At 37.7% G+C, this 26,351-nt stretch overlaps 1 protein-coding gene across 1 annotated transcript in view; it reads left to right on the top strand.

Annotated features, from left to right (window-relative positions):
* Positions 1–26,351, top strand: part of LOC150087884 (uncharacterized) — a 295,573-nt gene that overhangs the window by 140,054 nt on the left and 129,168 nt on the right. The window contains exons 20-21 of the mRNA XM_090369951.1: positions 2,788–2,964; positions 22,893–23,074. Coding sequence (XP_090226077.1) covers positions 2,788–2,964; positions 22,893–23,074 — 359 coding nt within the window. The remainder of the gene's footprint in view (positions 1–2,787; positions 2,965–22,892; positions 23,075–26,351) is intronic.

The following is a 26,351-nucleotide window of genomic DNA, read 5'->3' as shown; positions in this document are numbered from 1 at the left end:
ATTTCCCAGATATTATAATTAGCATTAGCCAAGCACATGATGCAAGAAAGCAAGATTATATAGCATCAGCCAAAAAAAAAAAAACTCCTTATTTCATCCATCCACTCACTCCAAATGTTTGTCAAGTTCTGCCTTGCATCTATTTAAGCTATCAGCTTCTACTACAACAGATGGAAGTTTGCTCCAGCAATCAACCACCCACTGGCTAATGGCAAACTTCCGCACATCTATCCTGCAACTGTCTTTCCTCAATTTGAATTTATGCCTTCTCAGGCGATTATTCTGAGCAAAAGGAAGAATCCCATCAGCATTGAGCATATTCAAATCATTCAAGGCTTTATACACCTCAATCAGATCACCTCGCAGGTGCCTAGTCTCCAGACACTGTAATTTGCAAAACTTTAGCCTTTCTTTGTAAGAGCAACCTTTTGTTCTATTCACTAATCTTGTTGCCCTTCTCTGTACTCGTTCCAACAGCTCTACATCCTTCTTAAAATGAGGCTCCAGACCTGTAAACAATACTCAAAATAATCACCTCCTTATCCCTGCTAAAAAAATTCCTGTATATCATTGACAAGACACCATGAGCTACTCTTGCAGACCGTCTGCACTGCTCAGAAAACTTCATATCTGCCTCCACAATCACCCCCAGGTCCTTTTTGTTCTCTACCACTGTCAGTGTAGTACCACAGAGTTGATACATTACTCAGGGGCTACTGCTTCCCATATGTAGTACTTTACATTTGTCAATGTTAAACTTCATTTGCCACCTCTCAGCCCATCTGCTCAACCTTTCCAGATCGTGTTGCAGCAGCATACTGTCATTAGTGTCCTTAACAACCTTGCCAACCTTCATATCGTCTGCAAACGTGGATATTAAGCTTGATATACCATCATCAATATCATTTATAAATACAGAAAACAACAATGGACCCAACACTGAACCCTGAGGAACTCCACTAATAACATTAGTCCATGATGAGCAGTGTCCATTGATTACCACTCTCTGTTTTCTCCCACTCAACCATCCCTTTATCCATAGCAGCAATTTGCCTCCAATGCCGCACTGCTCTAATTTGTTCAGCAGTCTTCCATGTGCAACAGTATCAAAGGCTTTTCTAAGATCCAAATATATGATATCAAAGTTATTCCCTGCATCCAGTTGCTTTGTGACCGCATCATCGTATCCAATCAGATTGGCCAGTCAAGACTCCCTTAACAAAGCCATGCTATGTCCGAGCTATAACTGAAGTCTTGTCTAGATGATCCTGCAGTGCTTCTTTAATCATGCCTCCATTAATTTTCTTGGAATGGAAGTTAAACTAACAGGTCTATAATTACTTGTGTCGCCCTTTGATCCTCCTTTGTGAATTGGGGTCACATTTGCACATCTCAAGTCCATAGGTACCTTCCCCAAGTCCAGAGAAGCTCTCATAATTATGGCTACGGGTTTGCTTACTTGCTTTGCCACCTCCTTTAATATAACTGGATAGCTCCCATCCACCCCGGGTGCCTTTTTTATGTTTGTCTTCAACAATTTCTCCTCCACTTTCCTCTCAGTTATTAAAAAATCATCTGGCTCACTGCCAGAGTTTAATTCACTTCTGGCATTCCCCTCCCTGAATAACTGCTCATTTATAAATTGATATGCTTACAAAAGTGAAGATCTACCGTTTTGCAGTGTGTCAGTGTAAACAGGCTTTTTCAAGTGAGTTAACTGTTAAAAGAAAGTGACTTTATTGTGGACAAGTTATTTTCCAACCCCTACAAAAATATGGCTACAAATAACAAGGGAATTGTAAAAAGATCAAAGAAGGTGAAGACATTAGCGAGTAAAACTGAGTTATTAGACAAAATTTGTAAAGTTGAAAGTGTCTCGTCAGTGGCAGAACATTATAAAATCAATGAGCTTTGGTCTCTATCTATGGATAGAAGACCAAACTCAGAATAAAATTCCGTTAAGTTCACTCATCATTCGCGAAAAGGCAAAACACCTTTATGAACACTTTAACGAAATTGGTGGGATAAGTTTTTTAGCTAGCAAAGGCTGGTTTGAAAGATTTGTTTGAAATTTCTAATAAATATTACATTTAATATTAAATTGTTTCTTATTTTCATTTCGATGCCTTATGCTTGTATTTCACTATGTACTGTATGTTTGTCTATGTGCATTGTCATATTATGTAGGTACATATAATACATACATAGACAAAATTTTAGACTAGTTTTTCTTACATATTTCATACTTTGGAATGGAACCCTTTTATTACTATGGGAGCCATAACTCTGTATTCGCGTTTTCGGTATTTGTGGCATTTCTCGCATTTCTCAGGAATGTAACCCCCCACGAATAGTGGGGGTTTACTGTATCTTTCTTCCCTCTTCCGAGGATATTATGTGTTTTTTGTAATTTTGGCATATCACGGATATAGTAGCAATATTTTATTAGTGATTCCCAAGTTACGTAAGAAGTCCTGGAACATATCTCTTACGTATGTCAGGGACTTACTGTAGTTTTGGATTAACCAGGAAATCGATTATCTGGGATTTTCTTTTTACCCTCTATCCTGGAAAATTGAGAGTCTACTGTATATATATATATTAGAATAATAAAATAGTTGAAAAAGGTAGTAAAAGAAGAGTTGAAAATGTTAGTAAAAAATTAAGAAAATTTGTTTTGATTTTATATATATATATATATATATATATATAAAATCAAAACAAACAAATGCACAAATATATATATATATTTGTGCATTTATGTCTATGCAATCTCTTTTTATATAGGAAGAAGCAAGTACTTCCTTCAAATGAGGCAATTTATAGAACTATATTAAATATTCAGAATATTATTTGTAATAAGGCTCGGCAGCTAGACCAGATGGTTGGCAGAGTAAAGAAAGGTAAATATGATGATGGACCTTTTGGTACTCATTTTGAAATGATTCAAGAGTCTTTACACAGGTAAGAATTTTTCTCTCCCTTTATAATACTTTCTTGAAATGAAAATTATTGTAATTGCCTTTTTCTTATTGTACAAACTGTAGAGTGATCATAAAAGAATCTCAGGCACGCTGCAGTTCAAAATCTATATGAAGATAGCTCCTAAGAATCAGAAAATTTGCAAGTTAGTTATGTGAACATCTGCTAATGTGGACAGTGACTTTGGCTAAGCTTTCACTGGTTTCATACTGAAGTTTGGGAGAACAGTTTCAAGCTCTGCTAGGTGAAGGGTTGACAGACTACAAGTATCAGCAGCCATGTCTCCAGTCTCATAGTGCTGATGCTGTCACCCAGTATTTGTACCTGCTCACCATGCATGTACAGAAAGATGGATAGGTTGGAATGCAATTAGTGCCACTCTGAAGATTGGTGATTCTAGCACGTTCAACCTATGAAACCCAAAGATACTATCTTGTTCAAGGAGAGAACTGTATCAAGATTACAGACATGCACTGTAACAGCTAAATGATATAACCATGCTGCTCCCTGACATTATGACATTTCTTGAAGCGAGGGGATGCATGACATATTGTTTTCATACAAGATTGCATACCCACCTCATTTTGCAAAAATAATGGAAAAATTCGTTCCTTGCATTTAGTATATCTTGAGTTTACTATGATGGCCATGTCCTCTGCACCCTTTCCTATTGCATATAGACCAGAGCTCAAAAGTTCTGTTGTGAGAAAGGCATACTATAATGTATATACTTATGTTTCTCCCTCAGATGTCTGTCTATCAGTTAATAACTGGACATTTATAAACAGACTTAACAAAAATTCACAACTGTGCCGAGGTTCACACCTTTTGGAACACAGGTCTAGGAATAAATGTACTTAAAAATATATCTTTACTTTGTGATTAATTAAAATTAAAATGTGCCACATGTAGGTGGCATACTATAATGTATATACTTATGTTTCTCCCTCAGATGTCTGTCTATCAGTTAATAACTGGACATTTATAAACAGACTTAACAAAAATTCACAACTGTGCCGAGGTTCACACCTTTTGGAACACAGGTCTAGGAATAAATGTACTTAAAAATATATCTTTACTTTGTGATTAATTAAAATTAAAATGTGCCACATGTAGGTGGCAAACCATAAATTGCTCAGAAATTAAATCTGCAATCAACAGACCTCATGGAAATGAAGGACACACAAAAAATAAATAAATAAATAAAAAATTATACCAGGCTGCATTTGGTGCTGTATGCAGCCACATTGCTGACACACATTGAAATTTATTTGATTAAGTTACAGTACGGTATGAAGAAGCTGTAGATTTTAGAGATAAAATTACTTGGTGTGATTGCTGTGTATATTGCAAATGTTCTGTAAGTGCAATGCATGCAATCAGTTGTTGCCTGAAGTGTGCGGTGACTCCGTAGCCAGGTGGGAAGGAGCAGCAGTGCATAGCACACGCTTCTTGATTAGACCGGGGTTCGAGCCCATCACCACCAAATACGGAGGATGCGAAAAGGTCAGGGAATGACCACTGCATATCCCGTAGCAATATGGCCTTAGTTGCTAATGCTCCTAAAAACCAAATAACAAACATAATAACAAACCAGAAGTTTGTCACAGGTAATGTTGGCAACATGTAACATATTTCTTTCAAGTCAGCCATAGATGCATATTGTTTTGAAAAACTGTCCTTGAGATAATTCTTAACCAAGTCATAAGAATTAAGGTCTGGAGACTGAGGCACCCCCATATTGGCAAAATGCTGGGGTATAATGCATTTGTAAAATGTATCTTGATGCAACTGTTTTGCCAGCAGAGCAAAACAGTTGTATCAGATGGTAACTCTTTATACTGCTTAAAATCGGTTGTGTGCATATATTGTTCTTGAAGGGCAAGAATCGTACATTCAGAGGAAGTCACAGTAATGTTCACCCTCTAACAGGGCACATTTTGGGACCATGTTTTTGAACCTCTCCTCAAATTAGAAAGTTATTAAGTTTGCTGTTACCCCACATTAAACATTAACTTTTGGACATTGGAGAGGAACTCTGTTAGTGACACATGGAAAAACATCTCTCCCTTGAATGATAGAAACTATACAGTATTGGAAAAGATCACAGTAATATTCATTTGTAACCACGTGTTATGGATACTCATATTACTGCTTAGCTGGAAATCAGTGTCATTCATTGGTCCAAAGATTTTTCAGGAATCATACTTTCAGAGGCATATCATTCACTTCCATCATATTGAGAGACTAAGTTCGTGCATTGTTGAGATCACGCACACAGTTAACTGGTGCAGTTTGTGGATCTTGTAAGAAAACTCTTTTAGGAGGGATAAAAGCACTTGACAGTCCGTTGCCCACGAAATATTTAGTTGCAACTGCTCTGGAAGTAGCAGATGAGTTTGCATTTGTGTGTTACCATTTGCCTTAGCAACAGTGCCCTCTGACTAGAGCTACAAAGTACTTGTTTCTTCAAATTTCCTAACCATTTTGAACAATCCAATTTGGAAAATGAGTTAACTAAATTTTTTAAATGGTGGCGTTGTCATTTTGCTAAAAGTACATTACTAGCCAAGTGCACTCTTTTATTTGTACTACTATTCTGCTTTAATAAAATAATCTTGTTTTGTTTACTTTTAAATGCAGTAAAAGCAAAAATTTCACTAATTATGTCCATTCAAGTCAAATGGTGTGCCATTAGTTATGTCGTTGTTATTTGGTTTTTAGGAGCATTAGCAACTAAGGCCATATTACTCCGTGGATATGCGGTGGTCATTCCCTGACCTTTCCGCATCCTCCGTATTTGGTGGTCGCAGGCTCGAACCCCGGTTTAATCAAGGAGCATGTGTTACGCACTGCTGCTCCTGCCCACCTGACCTGGCTACGGAGGCACCTTAGTCATGTCAAGATTTACTTTGCATACAATGGCAACCACATTTTGCATCTTTTTTTTTTTTTTTTTTTGTGCCATTTTATTTTTGCATGATCTAGACCTGTCATATTATGGTATATACATTGGTATGGCCATTCCAAATTGAATCTCTGGACGATCCATGATTTGCCACCTACAGGTGACTAGGGAAATGTACCTGCATTTTAATTATAGCAATTCTATATACAGCCAGGCCTCACATAACGCAAGTTCGATTAACGTGGTTTTCAGTTAACGCTATTCGAAAAATTATACCACTTTTTGCTTTACACAAAACAAATTTCCAGTTAATGCGATCTTTTTTTTTTATGCAATAGTTGAAAAAGATTTAAATCGCGCATTAAGCTTACCGCGAGTAGTACGGTCAATAAACAAACGTTTGCCTGCTGCCCGCCTCGGTGTGTTGCATCAACCATCGGAAGACAACGTGTTACTTGTTTGTCTCCTGCTAATAAAGTCAATGCACACTTGCATAAAAATTCTAATTTTTAAATGAGCCAGATGAAAATGTTACTGCGAAAGAGATAACGGTAAAAGAATTAGATGAAATCTTTCATATCGCATAGAACCTCAAACAAAAGGTTTGATGTTCTCTGTGATATTTATTTCGTCAGGGCCCAGAGAAGATTGTTGTCGGCTATCAGAAATTGATTGATGAAAAGAGAAAGTCAACACTGTTCAAATATTTCCGCAACAGTCATTTCTTCATTGTGTATTTTATGTCAGAGGTTCCCAAACTTTCTCAGTTCACGGCACCCTTAAAAAGTGTCTCAGTAATTTTTTCAAGGTGCACCCAGACCAAAAGAAATACCTAACAGTTCCGTTTAGTAGTTAGGTCCAAACAACTTAATAAGAAATGTGAACTACCTCGAGCTAGTAGTTCACACGGTGTCCGACAGATGTTGAGTATCACTGTGTTTCCCTTGAAAATTTAAAATATTCCGCGGCGCACAGTTTGGGGACCGCTGTTTTATGCATTAAACATTTAATTCCTAATTATTTTCATTATCTTTTACAGTGTATACAGTTAAAAATTTATTTAAAAGGTATTTTTAAAATTCTTTATGGACATTCCAGAAGGTCAAGGACCAATTATAATTTTTCCTATCGATTATTATATTCGATTAACGCGTTTCCGTTTTGCGCGATGTTCTCGCGGGACAAATTAATCACGTTAATCGAGGCCAGCCTGTATTAGTAATTCATGTTACATAAATTAAAATTATGCAGCTTTAATACATTACCTCCTTTAGATACCAAAACTTATACTAATTCCAAAACATTATAAATTTTGTCTTTTATCAAGGTCAGAGTAACTTAATTTGAATGATATTGCACATTCCATTTTTTATAATTTTCATTGAACTTTTCAACTAGTTATTTTTTTAAATTTTCACTGTAAATGTTACCAAGAAAGCCATTTGCTACAAGCCATTTTATGAGACATTTTGCTGAGCATCTGTCATTAAGTTTTCTTTCATGACTTTTTCAGTTAATGATCTCTACTATTAAAGATGATTATTATTATTATTATTATGACGACGTTTTCTACTTATGGAATTTTTTCCACTCTGTAAATGGAATTGGTACCAAATGCATGGAGTGGTTGGATGTGTCTGGTTACCATTATTATTATTACTGTTGATTGAGGAGCTCTCTGGCTATCCTACAGGTGTTCATGATTGTGGTTTTCTGGAGTTCCATGTAAGTATTCTCAGGGAGGCCTATTGATAGATTCTTATGGAGGCTCTTTGGGACTGTGCCAGTGGTTGATACAGTGATTGGGATGGTCATTATGTGTTCTACATGCCACATTTCTTTGACTCTCTGTCTTAGATCTATGTACTTCCTGACCTTTTCCTCTTAGGTTTTCTGGAGGTTGCTGCTGTTAGGCAATGCCATATCAATCAGGTAGGTAGCCATTTCCTTCTCGTCAATGAGGGTTATGTCCGGTCGTACTACAGATCCCTACTCACAAATTATACTGTTCCAGTATAATTTATGAGTAGGGGTCTGTAGTATGACTTGACGTTTGTACTTGCAATATGGTACACTTTCTTTGATTAATTGGTAATTTTGTGCTAGCTTCTGATGATCCTGGTGACCTGGTCATGTCTGTGAGTGTACTCCATTTGGGTGATCACCCTTTATCCTCCAGTGATATGCTGGATTGTTTCTGGGTGTAGGTGGCATCGTCGACATGTGTCATCTAACACTCTGGGGTCCTTTGTATTTCCTACAGTTTGTGATGTTAATTACCTGATCTTGAATGCCAAGCATGAATCCTTCAGTCTTGGGGAAGACCTTACCATTCATGAACCATGCGATGGAAGCCATCATATCTATGTGGTCTTGGGGGAGGTTGTTATTGTGTCTGCCTTGAAATGTCTTATTCCCTTATCTTTCTGTCTCTTTGTTTCTTATGTCTGTGTGAGTAGTGTCTCCTTGTTAAGGTTGAGTGTTGCATGCTGTTTGTCTTTCTTAAGGCTTGGTTATTGGCACTGCATGTTCTTGGAAGTAATCCCACAAGTTCTTAATCGATTTCTCTTGTTCAGTGATCTCAGTAAATCCTTTCTCTCCTTCTTTCTGAGCTATGGTCTAGCCTTTGATAGCTGACTTTGGGTGGTGCTGTGATGGATCTTGGTCATCATTATCCTGGTCAGTCTCACAGTCATCTCCAGCTTGGTGTTGGTCCAATCTATGATTCGGAAGGAGTGCATTAGTACTGGGACTGCATAAGTGTTTGTGGCTGTGACTATGTTCCCAACCATTTAGCTTTGATTTTAACATGCTTCTCAGTCAGGCAGGCCTTTATCTCCTTGTGTTCTTACTGGAGGGCCTGCATCATCTCCAGATATTTGTAGGTCTCTCCTGTCATGCTTTCAGTCTCTTCACCGGTCTTCAGGTGGTAGTTTTGGCTAATGAGATGTCCTTGATGCAATTCATGAGCCTTGCATTTGTCTAGGCCAAATTGCATCCTTATGTCATCATCACTCTTTGGTGATCCAGAGTAGCTGTTCGAGTTGATTCTTGGTTGTAGCACAGTTAAATGTCATTCATGTACATCAGTTGAGAGAATGTATACAGGTTCTTCCACGCTTCTTTTAGGGTATTTCTATACTTGCTGTTATTCAGCATGGTGGACAATGGGTGGAATGCTAGACAGAACTATAATGGGCTCATGGCATCTCACTGGAAGATTCCTCTTCTGATGGTGATCGGTCTAATAATAACATTAGTCCACGATGAGCAGTGTCCATTGATTATCACTCGCTGTCTTCTCCCACTCAGCCATCTCTTTATCCATAGCGGAAATTTGCCTCCAATGCCACACTGCTCCAATTTGTGCAGCAGTCTTCCATGTGCAATAGTATGAAAAGCCTTTCTAAGATCCAAATATGTGATATCAAAGTTATTCCCTGCATCCAGTTCCTTTGTGACCACATCATAGTATCCATTTAAATTGGTCACGCAAGACTTTCCCTTTAAAAAACCATGCTGTGTCCGAGCTATAACTGAAGTCCTGTCTAGACCTACCACAGAGCAACGTATCAACTCTGTGGTACGACACTGACAGTGGTAGAGAATGAAAGGGACCTGGGGGTGGTTGTGCAGGCAGATATGAAGTTTTCTGAGCAGTTCAGACGGGCTGCAAGAGTAGCTCATGGTGTATTGTCGATGATTTATAGGAATTTTTCTAGCAGGGATAAGGAGGTGATTATTCCTTTGTATAAGGCAATGGTCAGGCCACACCTAGAGTACTGTATACAGGTCTGGAGGCCTCATTTCAAGAAGGATGTAGAGATGCTGCAACGGGTACAGAGAAGGGCAACAAGATTAGTGAATGGAACAAAGGGGTGCTCTTACGAAGAAAGGCTTAAGTTTTGCAAATTACAGTGTCTGGGGACTAGGCACCAGCGAGGTGATCTCATAGAGGTGTATAAAGCCTTGAATGGTTTGAGCATGCTCGATGCTGATGAGATTCTTCCTCTTGCTCAGAATAATCACCTGAGAGGGCATAAATTCAAATTGAGAAAAGACAGATGTAGGATTGACGTGAGGAAATTTGCCTTTAGCCAGCGGGTGGTTGTTTGGTGGAATAGACTTCCATCCCTTGTCGTGGAAGTTGATAGCCTAAATAAGTTTAAGGCTCAGCTGGACAGGTATTTCGAACGAACAGAGGGGTGAAGTGGAAGTGGGTTTTTTTTATTTATTTATTTTTTTATTTTTTTTTGGCTGATGCTGCATAAGCTTGCTTTCTTGTATCAAATGCCTCTGCTAATGCTAGATGATCCTGCAGTGCTTCTTTAACCAGTGCCTCCATTAATTTTCCTGGAACAGAAGTTAAACTAACAGGTCTATAATTACTTGTGTCGCCCTTTGATCCTCCTTTGTGAATTGGGGTCACATTTGCACATCTCCAGTCTCTGGGTACCTCCCCTGAATCCAAGGAAGCTCTCATAATTATGGCTAAGGGTTTGCTTACTTTCTTTGCTGTCTCCTTTAATATAACTGGATAGATCCCATCCACCCCAGGTGCCTTTCTTGTGTTTATCTTCAACAATTTCTCCTCCACTTTACTCTCAGTTATTACAAGATTCCCTAGCTTACTGCCAGAATTGAATACACCTCTGGCATTCCCCTCGCTGAATAACTCCTCATGTGTGAATGTCGATGCACAATATTCATTTAGTTTGTTAGCTACCTGAGGAGGATCATCAACAGTTGACCCATTGATATCAAGTGCACCAATCTGATTCATCCCCTTCCTTCTAGAGTTTACATAAGTAAAGAACTCTTTGCTGTTTTTCTTTGCATCATCATCAGCCATTTTCAACCCACTGCAGGATGAAGGCCTCTCCAGCAACTTTCCAGTTCCTTCTGTTTTGAGCACTGGCCATCCATTTACTACTCAAAAACTCATGAATTTCATCTATCCACCTCCGCCTTTGTCTTCCAGGTTTTCTTCTAGCTCCTCTTGGGTACCATTCTGTTATTTTCTTAGTCCATCTGTCATCATGTCTTCGAGCTATGTGTCCTGCCCAAGACCATTTTAGTTCTTTAGTTTTGATAAGAATGTCCTTTACTTGAGTTTGCTGCCTAATCCATGTGTTTCTCTTCTTATCTAACAGTCTGATTCCCAATATAATTCGTTCCATTCTTCGCTGTGTAGTTCTTAGCTTCTCTTCCATTCTTTTGGTGAGTGCCCAAGTTTCACTTCCATAAGTCATGGTGGGGAGTATACATTGATTCATTATTTTACGTTTCAGACAAACTGGGATATTGCTCTTCAGTATGTGACTATATTTCCTGAATGCTATCCATCCAAAATTTATTCTTCTCTTGACTTCCAGCCATTTATCATTATTACAGCTAATAACTTGTCCCAGATAAGTATATGACTCCACCTTTTCAATTACTGCTCCTTCAATCATTATTTCCCTTTCCGTGGCATACTTGTTCATCATTACTTTTGTTTTAGCCATATTCATCTTTAGTCCAAAATCCTTACTAACTGTGCATAACTGATTAAGATTTTCCTCTAATTCTTTGGGATCGTGGCTTATGACCACAATGTCATCTGCAAATCGTAAATGGTTTAGGTACTCTCCGTTCACATTGACTCCTTTCTGCGACCAGTCTAATCTTCTGAAAGCTTCCTCAAGGGCAGCAGTAAACAGCTTCGGAGATATTGTCTCCTTGTCGAACTCCTTTCTCGATTTTAAATTTGCTACTGTCTTTGTCTAGTCTAATAAAGGATGTGGCACTCTCATATATTTTCTTCAAAATCATAATATATGGAGTATCTATGCCTTGTCTTTCCAGTGCCCGAAACATTGCCTTATGCTGTATGGAGTCAAATGCCTTTTCATAATCCACAAATGCTAGGCATAATGGTGTTTTATATTCATTTGCTTTCTCCATTAGCTGTGATATTACGTGAAGGTGATCCATAGTTGAGAATCCTGTCCTAAAGCCAGCTTGCTCTTTCGGTTGATTCTCATCGAGTATTCTTTCTAATCTGTTAGTAATGACCCTTGTGAACAACTTGTAGATATGGGATAACAAGCTAATTGGTCTATAATTTCCAATTTCTGATTTATCTCCTTTCTTATGCAGCAAAACTATGATTGCATTATTCCACTGCTTAGGCATCACACCTTTTCTAATGCACTTTGTGAAGAGCCTTGCCAGTTTTTGTGTTATGTCTCTTCCTCCCAATTTTAACAACTCTACAGTAACTTCATCTTCCCCCGGGGCTTTCCGATTCTTCATTTTCTTCAATGCATGTTCTACCTCATCAGGAAGAATATCGGGTATGTCGTGTGTGTTGCTACTTTGCAATCCATCTTCCTCACTGCTGGTATCATTCCCTCGCTCCTTGTATAATTCTCTATAGTAGTCTTCTGCTATTTGAATTGTGCCTTCTCTGCTGTCTATAAGTACACCATCGCTATTCTTCAGTTTCAGTATCATTTGTCTTTCTGTATTACTTCTCATGGCTGCTGATTTAAATCCTTTGTTTTCCCTTAATGCTTGTTCTACTTTTCTTGTGTTAAATCTTCTTATGTCCTCTCTGAGTCTCTTTCTAATGGCTTTGCATAACTCAGTATACTCAATTTTCTCCCTGGCAGTGTTTTTCTTGCTCTTCATTTGTCGTCTTTGGTTCATCATGACAAGTGTTTCTTGACTAATTTTTTCTTCTTTGGATTTCTGTTTCCCTATAGGTTTCTTGGGCTTTATCACTTCCAGAAAGTTGTAATATTCCTCGTCGATATCTTGGTCCTGAGCAGTCTGCAGAAGCTCAAACTTGTTCTTAAGTTCCAGTACATACTGCTTTTTCTCCTCCTCTGTTATTTCAAAGACCTTTGTATTATTTACTCGAGTCAGTTTTTTCCTTTCCTTTCCTACATCTATATCAAGTGTACATCTTACCATTCTGTGATCACTTCCAACATTTACCTTATTCAGGACGGTAACATCATTCACAATATATCTTCTGTTAGTGAGGATGAAGTCGATTTCATTAGTTGTTAATCCATTTGGACTCTTCCATGTCCACTTTCTGTTCACCCTTTTCTTGAAAAAAGTGTTCATTACTGACATTCCTTGAGATTCTGCAAATTCCACAAGTCTTTCACCTCTTTTATTTCTTTCACCAATTCCAAAATTTCCTATAGTTCCTCTTTCTGTGCTGTTTTGCCTTTTTCCAACCTTAGCATTGAAGTCGCCCATAATAATAGTGTAGTGGGTTTTCTGCTCATCTAGAAGGCTCTCAATTTCAGTGTACATTTCTTCAACCTCTTCATCATCATGGCTCGATGTTGGTGCATAAATCATTATAATCTTTAGCTTGTACCTCTTAGAAATCTTGAGTATTAGTCTTGACACCCTTGGTGATGTACTTTTGAATTCCAAAATGTTGTTTTTAAAATCTTTATGGACCAGAAACCCAACTCCACCTTCACTTTGGGTCCACTGTTGTTTTGTATATTTATCAATGATAATGATGAAGGTATATCAGGCTTAATGTCGAAGTTTGCAGATGACACGAAGGTTGGCAGGGTTGTTAATGACAGTAATGGCAGTGTGCTACTGCAACAGGATCTAGATAATTTGGGCAGATGGGCTAAGAAGTGGCAACTGAAGTTTAACCTTGACAAATGCAAAGTACTGCATATGGGTAGAAGTAACTTTTTTTTTTTTTTTTTTTTTTTTTTTTTTTTGATTTGGTAGTTGTTGGCGCATCGGCTTCTATGGCCATATTGCACCTCCCCAGGTTTTTGCAGTACTTTGATCCAAGCCCGAGGCGGGAATCGAACCCACGACCTTTTCGTTGCCGGGCAGGTACTTTATCCACTCGGCTAGCCCGGTCGGCGGTAGAAGTAACCCCAGAGAAACGTACCAACTGTGTGGTACTACACTTAAGGTGGTAGAAAATGAAAAAGACCTGGGAGTAATTGTGCAGTCAGATATGAAGTTTTCTGAGCAATGTAGACAGGCTGCTAGGGCAGGTAATGGGGTTTTGTCAATGATATATAGGAATTTTGCTAGCAGGGAAAAGGAGGTGATTGTCCCTCTGTATAAGGCAATGGTCAGGCCACGCCACGCCTTGAGTACTGCGTACAGGTCTGGAGGCCTCATTTTAGGAAGGATGTAGATTTGCTTGAGCGTGTACAGAGAAGAGCAACACGATTGGTGAGGGGAATGAAGGGATCCTCTTACCAAGAGAGGCTTAAGTTCTGCAAATTGCAGTGGCTGGAGACTCGGCACCTGCGCGGTGATCTGATTGAGGTCTATAAGGCCTTGAATGGGTTGAGCACGCTGAATTCTGATGGGATCCTCCCACTTGTTCAGAATACGAACCTACGGGGACATAAGTTCAAATTAAGAAAGGATAGATGTAGAATAGATGTGCGGAAATTTGCCTTTAGCCAGCGGGTGGTTAATTGCTGGAACAAACTTCCATCTGTCGTTGTGGAAGTTGATAGATTAAATAAATTTAAGGAGGAACTGGACAGGCATTTGGAGGGAATGGTGTGATTTTTTTTTTTTTTTTTTTTTGGCTGATGCTGCATAAGCTCCTACACTTGCTTTCTTGCATCAAGTGCCACTACTACTACTACTACTTCACTCCTTTCACTGTTTCCATTGGTGTACAGCAGATTTCCACTTGATAAACTTATAAGTGATTCATTTCTTCTTCTTGTTTCAGCCAAACCGATGATATTCCAATTCACATTTTCTAATTCCTTTTCCAGCTCTAATATCCCGTCTTCACCAATGAGTGATCGTACGTTATAACAGGCCAAGTTCAATTTCCGTGCATGGCAGCCTGGTCGTACCCAGAGATTCTTAGCACCCTCTGCTTCCACTCTGATCCTCTCGCTGCCGTAAGAGGGAGAGTGAAAGCTGCTGGGGACTGAGGGCCATTTGTATTGTTGTGCTCTCATTGCTGGAGGGTTTGGTCTTTTCCTCTTCACGCTGACCAGGCGTCTTGAAGAGAACCACTCTACACGTTCGTTGCCACCTAAGTGACGTAACAGGGCTTACCATCGAGAAGGTGTGCATGAGTGGATTTTAGGGAGGCAGGCCAACCGGACTTCTCCTAAATCTTCTGTAATAGAGAGATATTGGATCCATCAGTGTTTTAGGCTGAGTGTCTGATAACACACAGGATACCTGTTCCCCTCTAAGCCCCTTTTTCTTTGCATCCTTTGCCAAAGATTTCTCATTATCTGCCTTCGTCTGCCTAACCTCCTTTGTAACTTGGTTACAGATAAACTTGTATCTATCATAGGCTTCTGTGTCACGTGTTAATTTATATGTATCCCAAGCATTTTTCTTCTCTGTCATATGTCTCATTAGTTCATCTGACATCCATTTAGGCCTAAACCTTGAACAATATTTCTTAGTTGGTATGTAAAGCCTAGTAGCTTCCAAGATAAATTCTTTGAATTCTTCCCATTTTGAATTTGCTGTTGGTAACATCATCAGTTGGTCCCACCGTATAGAATTTAAATACTGTCTCAGACCACCATAGTTGCCTTTACGGAAGCAAAAACCCTTCCCTTTACCCCCAATGGTAGTTACCTCTTTGAGTAAATCCCACTTCAGCACACTGCGATCACTGCCACCTAGTGGTTCCTTTATCTGCAGATTCTTAATGCATGAAGAATCACTACTGATAATCAGATCAAGAGTATTACTCCCTCTAGTTGCCTCCCGAACATGCTGATGTAGAAAACAATCATCCAAAAAATCCACAAAAAGCCTTGCTAGTGTGTGAGTGACCAACCCACAAATTCCAGTCAATATCTGGGAAATTAAAATACCCCATTATAAGACTCTGTGATTTACTGGCCCTCTCTATTTCCCTGTACGGTTTCTTATTATACTCATCAGAGTCATTAGGCCTATAACGTTCTCCTACTCTCAATTTTGATCTCCCAGTGCTTATGTCACATAAACTGACTCGACACCGCACTGTCCAGCGATGTCAACTGGCTTCATTTCCTTAGATTTTATGTGTTTCTTAACTAATAGCATAACCCTTCCTCCCTTCCTATCCTGTCTATCCTTTCTGTAGACGTTGTACTCCCCAAATTCCAGTTCTGCATTCCTTATATCTGTGTGACACCCTGTCTCTGATATCCCAACAATATCTGCCTTTGATGTTCTTAGCAATACCTCAAATTCATCAAATTTATTTACCAAACTCCTAGCATTGGTGTACATGCAAGTATACATGCACCTGTTCCTATTCTTAGCTACCCTAACACAACCCATGTGTTTACTTTACCGCAATGACTCCCAGCAGTCTCTGAAATACCCTGCATCTTGTTTTCCAGACTGCTGCTCATTGCAATAGAAGCAGTACAAGAATCCCTTTCACCTCTGCCAGTGGCTACTGTTAATCTATTAGTCCTTGTATCCACCCAAGCTAGCAGTTTTCCGACCCACCTAACACTGCCTCGATAGCAACAGCAAATATTCTTTCACCCTTTCTATTTAAGTGTATCCCATCCCTGTTGAAGCAGTCTCTCCTGTAGAGTAACAAGTAGAGACCAGGCTGAAAAAATTTCTACCCCATGAGCCTTGCACAATCTTTCCAGGGTCGAATTGATCGACAAGGCTCTCATCATATACTCCCTCCTATCATGTCTGGGCAGAATTGCAGACACTTTCAAATTCAACCCTAATCCATGGCTTTTTTTCAACAGTGACCTGTACTTGTTAAGTAATTCTGCCGGGCTGGTGGTGGTACTCTGTTTTTCCATGGCTACTTCTAGTAAGTGTGTCTGTGTTGGTTAACATTGTAGATCTTCATTGTCTCTATCAGCCAGCTATGTGGCATGGAATAGAAGGCCTTGTGGTTGTCAATGTAGGCTATGTGCAAGTTGTGGTGCTTCTTGTACTCTTGCTCCATAACTGCAGCATCAGTGGTCAGTTGTTCCTTGCATCCTTTGCTCATCTCCTCACATCCCTTCTGCTACTCAGACACACTGCTCTGGCTCTCTAAGTGAGTTGATATCATCGTAGTTATGCAGCTGGTTAGGATCTTGTACATTGTTGGGAGATAGGTGATCGGGCCACACTGCCAGTTTGTGGTGTCTTTTTGATATGATATGATTTGGTTTTTTAAGGAGCATTAGCAACTAAGGCCATATTGCTCCGGGTCATGCGGTGGTCATTCCCTGACCTTTCCGCATCCTCCGCATTTGGTGGTGACAGGCTCGAACCCCGGTTTAATCAAGAAGCGTGTGCTACGCACTGCTGCTCCTTCCCACCTGGCTACGGAGACGTTGTGGTGTCTCTTGTCCTTAGTATTCAGTCAGGTGATTCCTTGAGCCAGGGACTTTGGAATTGTGTTAGGATGCCTTATCATCTGCGTGAACCGCTCTGCTATGTGCCTTGTGTGCAAGTGGATTTCTTGTTCCAATAATAATAATAATAATACCAGTGTATTTTTATTATTATTATATTAGGTAACAAATTTTCAAAAAAGTTTTGTTTATTTCCATTTCTTGATCTTTCTTTATGAATTTGGGTATGCTGCTCTAAATAAGACCTTACTTTTCCCATAGCATCAATGGTTTTCAAAATTTTCAGTGACTCGTGTATACATTATATGCCTATTTATCTACAGTCTGTCTAAATTAGCATGCATTGCATTGGTGTTTTTGTCTTTTGTTGCATTTTGAAATGGCTGATTTTATTGAGCAGTAAATTGCATTAAATTTTATTTGAAATTAGTGAAATGGGCAACAGAAACTCACAAAATTTTCAAAACTGCTTTCAAAGAAGATGCTATACGTTGTCCAAACCTTTTTTTGCGGTTTTCTAAGTTTAAAAAGGTTGCTTGTCCATTGAAGATGAATCTGCCTGCTGTTCAGTTTAAAAACCAATGCTGAAATTGTTTGTGTATCTGATTTGATCAGGGGCTATCAATGTTTATCTATGCATGGTGTTGCTAGTGAAATTGGTATTTCTTAGGGGACATATCAGTCAATTTTAACACGGTTTGGGAATGCTACACATTTCAGCCAAGTTTGTGCCTCGCATGCCAGGATCTTCTTCAACATGCTTCAGCTAACCAATACTTTTGTTTCTTTCATAATTACTAGTGATTAATCATGGATGTATGGCTATGATCCAGAAACAAAGGCCCATTCGTCTCACTGGAAGACTCCTTCTCCAAGGCCCAAAAAAAGAAAGACAATCTTAATTAAATGTGAAAATAATGCTTATCATATTCTTTGATTCAGAGGGCATTTTTCAATGTGAATTTGACTTGCATGGTCAAACATTGAACCAGGAATACTGCAAACCAATTATACACTAATTGTATGTTTTGAGAAAATGGCCAGAAAAAGTTGACTTCAGAGAATTGGCCTTTGCATCATGATAATGTCCTTGTACACTGCACTTTCTGTTCAAGAACTTCTTGTGGAATATTTCTATCACTGTGTTCCCCCATCTGCCATGCTCACCAGATTTAACTCCCTTTAAATTTTTTTTTTTTTCCTTTCCCAAAATTCCTTTAAATGGTACACAGACTGCATTGATGAAGTAAATTATTCAGAATGCTACAGAGGAACTTTTAGTGATTCCAAAAAGAAGAAGATTCCAGAAATGCTTCCATATATTGCAGAAGCATTAAAATCAGAATGTATTGTGTTAAGGAGATTACCTTGAAGAAGATCCGAGTAGCTGGTATGTTGCATCATTTCCCAAATGTTAGTTAAGTCCTCAAGCCTTTCAATCACACTTTGTATATGCTCAAAGATATCACCTTGAGGATCCACTACTTGAACAGATTGTTTCACCAGTTCCAGCTTGATATGGCAAAGGGGAAGCAAGACTTTGTTTCTTTTAACTAAAGAATCGTTTCCTATGTTGTGTGCAGTAGTTTGCAATGCAATTCTGCCAGCGTTCTCCTTTTCCTGTGGTATGGATCTACTGCCCTATTGTCCCAGAGGCAGGGAAAGCAAGGGAACAAAGTGAAACTGCCTGTTTATCACCTTAGGGAACAAGCTCAATTGCCATCTTGCAAACTGAGAAACAACTCCAGTATCTCAAGGTCCCCACAGACATCCCATTTATACTGCTCGTATTTGATCTTCTCTAAACAAACATTGCACAACAGGAATCAGTGGCTATATAGTCCCATTTTGAAACAAAGGAGCTTTCAAACTTTTACTTGAACTGCCCATGAAAATATGCTGTTCTTTCAGATTATGACCATACCAGTTTTTTCATAAAGACCAGTCAAATCAAAATCAAATAGTACAGGGATTCTGTAACAGTGTAAAAACATGCATAAGTAATATATCTTTTTCTTAATGTGGAAGTAAAAAAAAAAATATATATGGAAGTATTTTACTCTTTTAAAGACATGTTAGTTGCACATTGTATTTGGTTAAGTCCAAGTTCCTCACTAAGTTATTCAATTCTTGATGATTCGGGAAATTTGGCTCTTTACTTGAACAGGCTTCTGAGGTGTAATCCATTTATCCTGTTTACCAGATGCGTCATCCAATTCTGTAGACACTTCTCTGAAAAGTGTATTTGTAATCCTTATTTTGTGGCACCAGAGCAATAAACATTAGCATTAATAAAGTCATATGTTGCAAGAAAGCAAGCTTATGCAGCATTAGCTTAGGGAAAAAAAACCAAAAAAAACTCCCATTTCACTCCTCAATTCTTTCCAAATGCCTGTCCAGCTCAGCCTTAAATTTGTTTAGGCTATCAACTTCCACAACAAAAGACGGAAGTCTGTTCCGCCAATCAACCACCCGCTGGCTAAAGGCAAATTTCCGCACATCTATTCTACAACTGTCTTTCCTCAATTTGAATCTGTGTCCCCTCAGGTTTTAATCTGAGCAAGAGGAAGAATCCCATCAGCATTCAGCTTGCTCAACCCATTCAAGGCCTTATACACCTCAATCAGATCACCTAGCAGTTGCCTACTCTCCAGGCAGAACTTAAGCCTTTCTTTGTAAGAGCACTCGTATGTTCCCCTCACCAATCTTGTTGCCCTTCTTTATACTCGTTCTAGCAACCCTACATCCTTCCTAAAATGAGGCCTCCAGATCTGTACACAGTACTCTAGGTGTGGCCTGACCATTGCCTTGTACAACGGGATAATCACCTCCCTGTCCCTGCTAACAAAATTCCTATATATTATTGACAAGACCCAATGACCTGCCCTGGCAGCCCATCTGCACTGCTCAGCAAACTTCATATTTGACTGCACGGGTATCCCCCAGGTCTTTTTCGCTTTCCACTTTCCCGAGTGTAGTACCACACAGTTGGTACAGTTCTCTTCGGTTATTGTTACCCATATGCAGTACTTTGCATTTGTCAATGTTAAACTTCAGTTACCACTTCTCAGCCCATTTGCCCAACTTATCTAGATCCAGTTGGAGTAGCATACTGTCTTTACTGTGGTTAACAACCCTGCCAATCTTTGTATCATCTGCAAACTTCAACATTAATCCTGATATATCTTCATCAATATCATTGATGAATACACAAAACAACAATGGGCCCAGCACCGAACTCTGGGGAACTCCACTAATAACATTTGTCCACGAAGAGCAGTGTCCATTGATTACCACTCTCTGTTGTCTCCCACTCAACCATCCCTTTATCCATTGTAGCAACTTACCCTTAATGCCATACCTCTCCAATTTGTTGAGCAGTCTTCCATGTGTAACAATATCAAAAGCTTTCCTGAAATCTAAGTATATGATATCAAAATTATTTTTGGCATTCAGTTCCTTTGTGACCACATTATAGTATCCAATCAAATTGGTCGGACATGACCTCCCTTTAACAAACCCATGCTGTGTCTTAACTATTGCTGCAGTCTTGTCTAGATCATCCTGCAATGCTTCTTTAACCAGTGACTCCATTATTTTCCCCGGAACACAAGTTAAACTAACAGGTCTGTAGTTGCTTGTCACCTTTGTGAATTAGTGATACATTTGCACACCTTCGGTCCATGGGAACCTCCACTGAATCCAAGGAAGCCCTCATAATTATGGCTAAGGGTTTGTTACTTCCTTTGCTTTCTCCTTTAATATAACTGGATAGATTCTGCCCACCCCAGATGTCTTTCTTATGTTTAACTTCAACAACTTCTCTTTTACTTTGCTCTCAGTTATTACAAAATGACTTAGCTCTCTGTTAGAGTTTGATAAATGTCTGGCATTTTCCTCATTGAATAACTCCTCGTATGAATGTAGATGCAAAATTATCAGCTACCTGAGTACGATCATCATTAGTCAACCCATCTATGTTAAGTGGTCCAATTTGATTCATCCCTTTCCTTCTAGAGTTTACATAAGTAAAGAACTCTTTGCTGTTTTTCTTTGCATCCTTTGCCAAAGATTTCTCATAATCTGCCTTTGCCTGCCTGACCTCCTTTGTGACTTGATTACAGAGAAGCTCTTATCTGCCATAGGCTTCTGTGTCACCTGATAATTTATATGCATCCCATACATTTTTCTTCTTTGCCACAAGCCTCATTAATTCATCTGACATCCATTTAGGCCTGAACCTTGAACAGTATTTCTTAGTTAAGATGAAAAGCCCAATAGGCTCCAAGATTAAGTCCCTGAAGGCTTCCCATTCAATGTTGGTAACATCAGTTGATCCCACTGGTACAGAATTTAAATACTGTCTGAGACCCTTGTAGTCACCTTTACGAAAGCAAAAGCCCATCCCTGTAGCCTTGATGGTAGTTACATCTTTAAGTAATTCCTATATCAGTACATTGTGATCACTGTCATCCAGTGGTTCCTTTATCTGCAAATTCTTAATGCACGAATAATCACTGCTAATAATCAGATAAGGATGGTATGTTGGCATTCACTGCAAAGCTTTTTGGTCTACAAACTTTTTAAACTTTGATATATCCACCATACAAAAATAGCAGTCATCAGGATGATTTACAGGCATACTCTTACAACTACCATGAAATCCTCCCTGTAATGTTGACTGGCAACTACCACAGCAGAAATGAGGTGCCCAAAACTTGTCTTTGATCACCCATAGACATTCCAAAGTAGACTTCATATCTACAATTAAACTTAGTGCCACCAATAATGTTTTGCTTTGGTAACTTACACCTTTGTTTGGTAGCCATAGCAAACTGACAAAAAAACAAAACCCTTTATTATATGACTACTATAGGACATGTATTACAGTATTCGTATGCACATATTTAATATATATAAATGTCACAAAAATGTAAACCTGCTGCCAAAATACTGATACTAGAAAAAACACCAAGTTGGTTTCAATGTACAAAATATATATAGTAGGTGTTTATTCATCCTCTAAACATATGCAGTTATGTTAGATAATAAAAGTTTTTCCTACTTGTGATGACCTTGAATATGGTGATATGTGACATATAATATTCATGGTATATTTTAATAATTGTCTTTGTGGATCTTCATGTTGAACAGCTGAATCTTGTGCCTTCAGTTTTTAGGCAAGTGCTAGCATCCATCAAAAATAAACAGATGAATCTTATGTAGTTCTACAATCCTGGCTTATGGAGAATAATTTGGTCATTTCTGCATGTTTGGGAATAAAGATTTTAGTCAAGTTATTTTTACTCATTTGTCCACTGAGTTTTGTGTCATGCTGTATTTCAGATTACTAGTGATTATTTCCACTTGGGATAAGGAGATTCCAAAATATCTGCTGCTTTTATCAAACGAGGAATTGCTTTTTATTAAAGAAAATTCCTTAAAGGTTAGTAAAATGAAATGCTAGATATTTTATTGTTATTTATGTAACAAAATATTGATTAAATGCCAGATTAAAGTGTATTTATTTATCCAAAGTAGATAATTCATTTTAATGGATTAAAAAAAAAAGTTATTAGGAAGCTTATAGGACAATACGCTTTGCATATTTCTGATTTACAGTAACTGAGAGAATAATTTTTTTTTTTTTTTAGAGATGAAGAATTGTCAACTTTAGCAGATATTTTGTTGAAATCAAAGATTTCTTCACCATCAAACACTGGTAAAAATAAGAATAATCATATTCCTACAAAGACACTCTCTCATGAGAAACAAGCTGTATTGAAAGAAATGCTGAGCAACAGGGAGGTTACAGTTGTTAAGCCACGAGTCATAAGTAAGTATGAATTCTTTATAATTTTACCAACTACAAGTATAATTCACATGGTACACAGTGAAACAGTTTCTTAGAATTGCATAACAGATATAGTAATAGAACATGTTGTATAAATGAACAAAAAATAAACTAAAATCTTGACAGAAATCAGACAGATTGGGGGGAAAATTTTTTATAAATTGCTGCACAATTAGCATAATGTAACTCTTATCTTTTGTAACTCTTTTTCATCTTTTGGATAAAAATTGAATGGTGACACAAATAAAAAAAATAGTATTGAAAATTGTCTTGACATTGTTCCATTAAAATTAGCAAATGCCAAAAGCTTTAAATTGGTCATTTCATCATAATTCTTCATCACATCTTACAGTCTATGTGTGAAGAGCCTTTTATGCACATTCATTTTCTTGTCATTCAGAAAATGTAATCATAAAAGGCTGCCACAGAACTCAGTGTACGATCAGGTAAGAGAGCCTTGTATATGTATTGTGTTAAAAGAGTGTTAAACTTATAAACTTAATACTTACCCTTAACATTTATCAGCATGCGATTTGAAGTATCTTTGAATATTGTTGACTTTTAAAAAATATTTTAAAATTACCAAATTGAAGATATCAGAAATTATTATTGATTTAAAAATATATATATTGTATATGTTAATAACTGCAATTATGTTAATATTTGCATACAATGTGGCATGGGCTTTGCTTACCAAAAGCCTGTGTCTTCCACGTTTTGTGTTATCTTCCATAAAAACCTTGACACCATTTTAAGTTGCTTTTAGAAAATACAACATAAAATTCAGTTTCTATAAAATGCAACATAAAGTTCAGTGACAATTTGCAACCATGAATTATGGTTACAAATGCTAAACAAATAGAATTTTTTTTCTCTTTAAAGTAAGTGCCATATCAGTAACTGATAGAGAAAGTTTAATCCTAGGAATTAATACATTTTTGACTAGTTCCTTATTTCTGCTTGGCTGATGATGTATAAATTCATGACTAAATCATGCGCCACTGCATAATCCTTTTTTGAATATTGAACTTTCACAAACAAGTGATTATAATTCTGATTTGCAACTGCACATATGTGTATGGTCTTAACTCCTGAAATGTAGAGCTGTTCAGATATGTTATATGGAGATTTTCGGAATGGTCATCCTAATGGTGCAAACCTTTTAAATTCTAGATTCATCTGTAAGCTTTTATAAAAGTTTGATATTAGTATTTATGATGCCATTCATTTTCATTAATTGGTGATATTGAAGGACTGAACACTATGTTATTTAAAATTTTTTGCATACGAAATCTGATGGTACCCTCTATTATTTTATAATGTTCAGCTGAACTACTTAATCTTTATTTCCAAGTTCAACTAACCATGATGAAAATTTGTAGTTCATTCATTAGCTCATATTTTTGTTCATAATTCCAAAAGCCTGAATTTGTTCTACACTGAGCTATTTTTTGATGCAATTTTCAAATCAAAAATTTAATTTCTGGTATCCTTTTTTACACCTGTTAAAAATTCCGTTTAAAATTTTCACTAATCACAGTCGTTCCACAAAGTAGTTGATTGTTCATTAAATCTTTCAATAGTTTATCATTTGCTTTCATTGCATGTTTTATTGCCATTGATATTTCATCCTATAAGTGTTCTTGCTTTAAGCTGAGCTGCTTTTGCTTTAGTTTTTCTGGTCACTCTCATATTTGAAACACGTTTCTTGGATTAGAAGTTTAAATTTATAATTTGCAGTTCTTTATCTTGATGATTTGCAGAAATTACAATCCATGAAACTGTAGCATTGTTTCTACCATGAAAATGTTGATTAGTGCATTTTGTAGAAATGATTTTTGTAAGATCAAACTGGAGCATTAAGTAGATATCTGTTACTTCAGTATATTTTTGATAGATTGAAATATTAGTCCTGTGTGAGACTGTAGTGTTTTTGCCACTTGTTTTGTCCCTTTTATGAGAGGTCCAAGTTTAAATTCTGCAAGAGACTGCTGATTCTAAAAGGCTTCTTCAGTGAAGGTTATTGTACCTCTCCGCTTCCCTGCCTTAGATGCTCTACCACATTGTGTGTTTACTGTCATTTATGCAAATGGTTCCTGCATACTAATAATGGATAGGTTCTAAGAAGTAGGACAAGTAAATATATACAGTGGATTCCGGTTATTTGGGCCACCGATTAATTGGGGCAGCTATTTATTTGGGGCAAATCTTAAAAAACAGAAACCAATCGAGAAAATAGCCAGGGTTTACTTCGCTTAATTGGGACAGCATGCCGTTTAATCGGGGCAGGAGACCGTAGCACTGAAGATTACCCTACGATTGTCTCCGACGGTACCACGTGGTTCAATCAAAATTCTGGAGGTCACAACCATAAAACAATAAAAACAATTAGCAGTCACCTGTTTGTTGGGCTTTTCTGTTAGTGAAATCTATCATAAACGGACAGTAAACTCGATCTTACTGAATTTGCTATAATACTGACAGCTGGAACTCTGTGAGTTATTATGGTGAGATGTGTTTACACTTCCATGAAATCTTCAATCATATAAAAAAATTAATTTTCAGATCTTCTCTTCATTCCTATTTTAAAGCTTTGTAAGTCGTTACTCCGTTCTCACTTGCGCGTATCGTGTTACTTGCAATTTGTGTGTGCCGTGTTCCTTGTTGTTGATTAGTTATCTTTTTACTGTTTTAAATTTTAACTCCCGCCCACAAATGTCAGTGAACAGAAATGTCAACTAGTTCGTGTGTACATATAACAGTATGTATTAATTATTCCAATTATCACATATACTCTTCCGATTTTCATGTATCATTTAATTTTTTAATTGGTAAGGTAATAAAGGGTAAATTTATGCTTAATATATCTTTACTTTTATAGCCTGTGGATAATATTCCTCATATTTTCTCTAATTAGAATCGCTGTTTAATAGAATTAAAATTCAATTCACAAACAAGATCACAATGACCGGTACTTACTACACATCTTATAGTGCATGGTACTTTACTATGGTGAGTTCGTCGTAATGTGATTTGATTGTACAGTGAACCAATTGTAAAGGGGGGGGGGGTACATTGTACTTTTAACTATTTACGTGAAACTTCGGATAATTGGGGCAGCCACTTAATCGGGCCAAAATGCACTACTTACACCCGATGTGTCCCATATAACCGGAATGGACTGTATTGTGTGGCTACCTAAGAAAAATATACATTACTTGTTACTTTGTTAGTGCATCATAATTCTTGTCAAATTGCC

The sequence above is a fragment of the Mastigoproctus giganteus genome, chromosome 3, assembly GCF_048544385.1.
Source record: "Mastigoproctus giganteus isolate SK-2022 chromosome 3, ASM4854438v1, whole genome shotgun sequence".
Classification (NCBI taxonomy): domain Eukaryota; kingdom Metazoa; phylum Arthropoda; class Arachnida; order Uropygi; family Thelyphonidae; genus Mastigoproctus; species Mastigoproctus giganteus.
The sequence above is the reverse complement of the archived record's forward strand: the minus strand, read 5'-3'. Positions and strand labels throughout refer to the sequence as shown.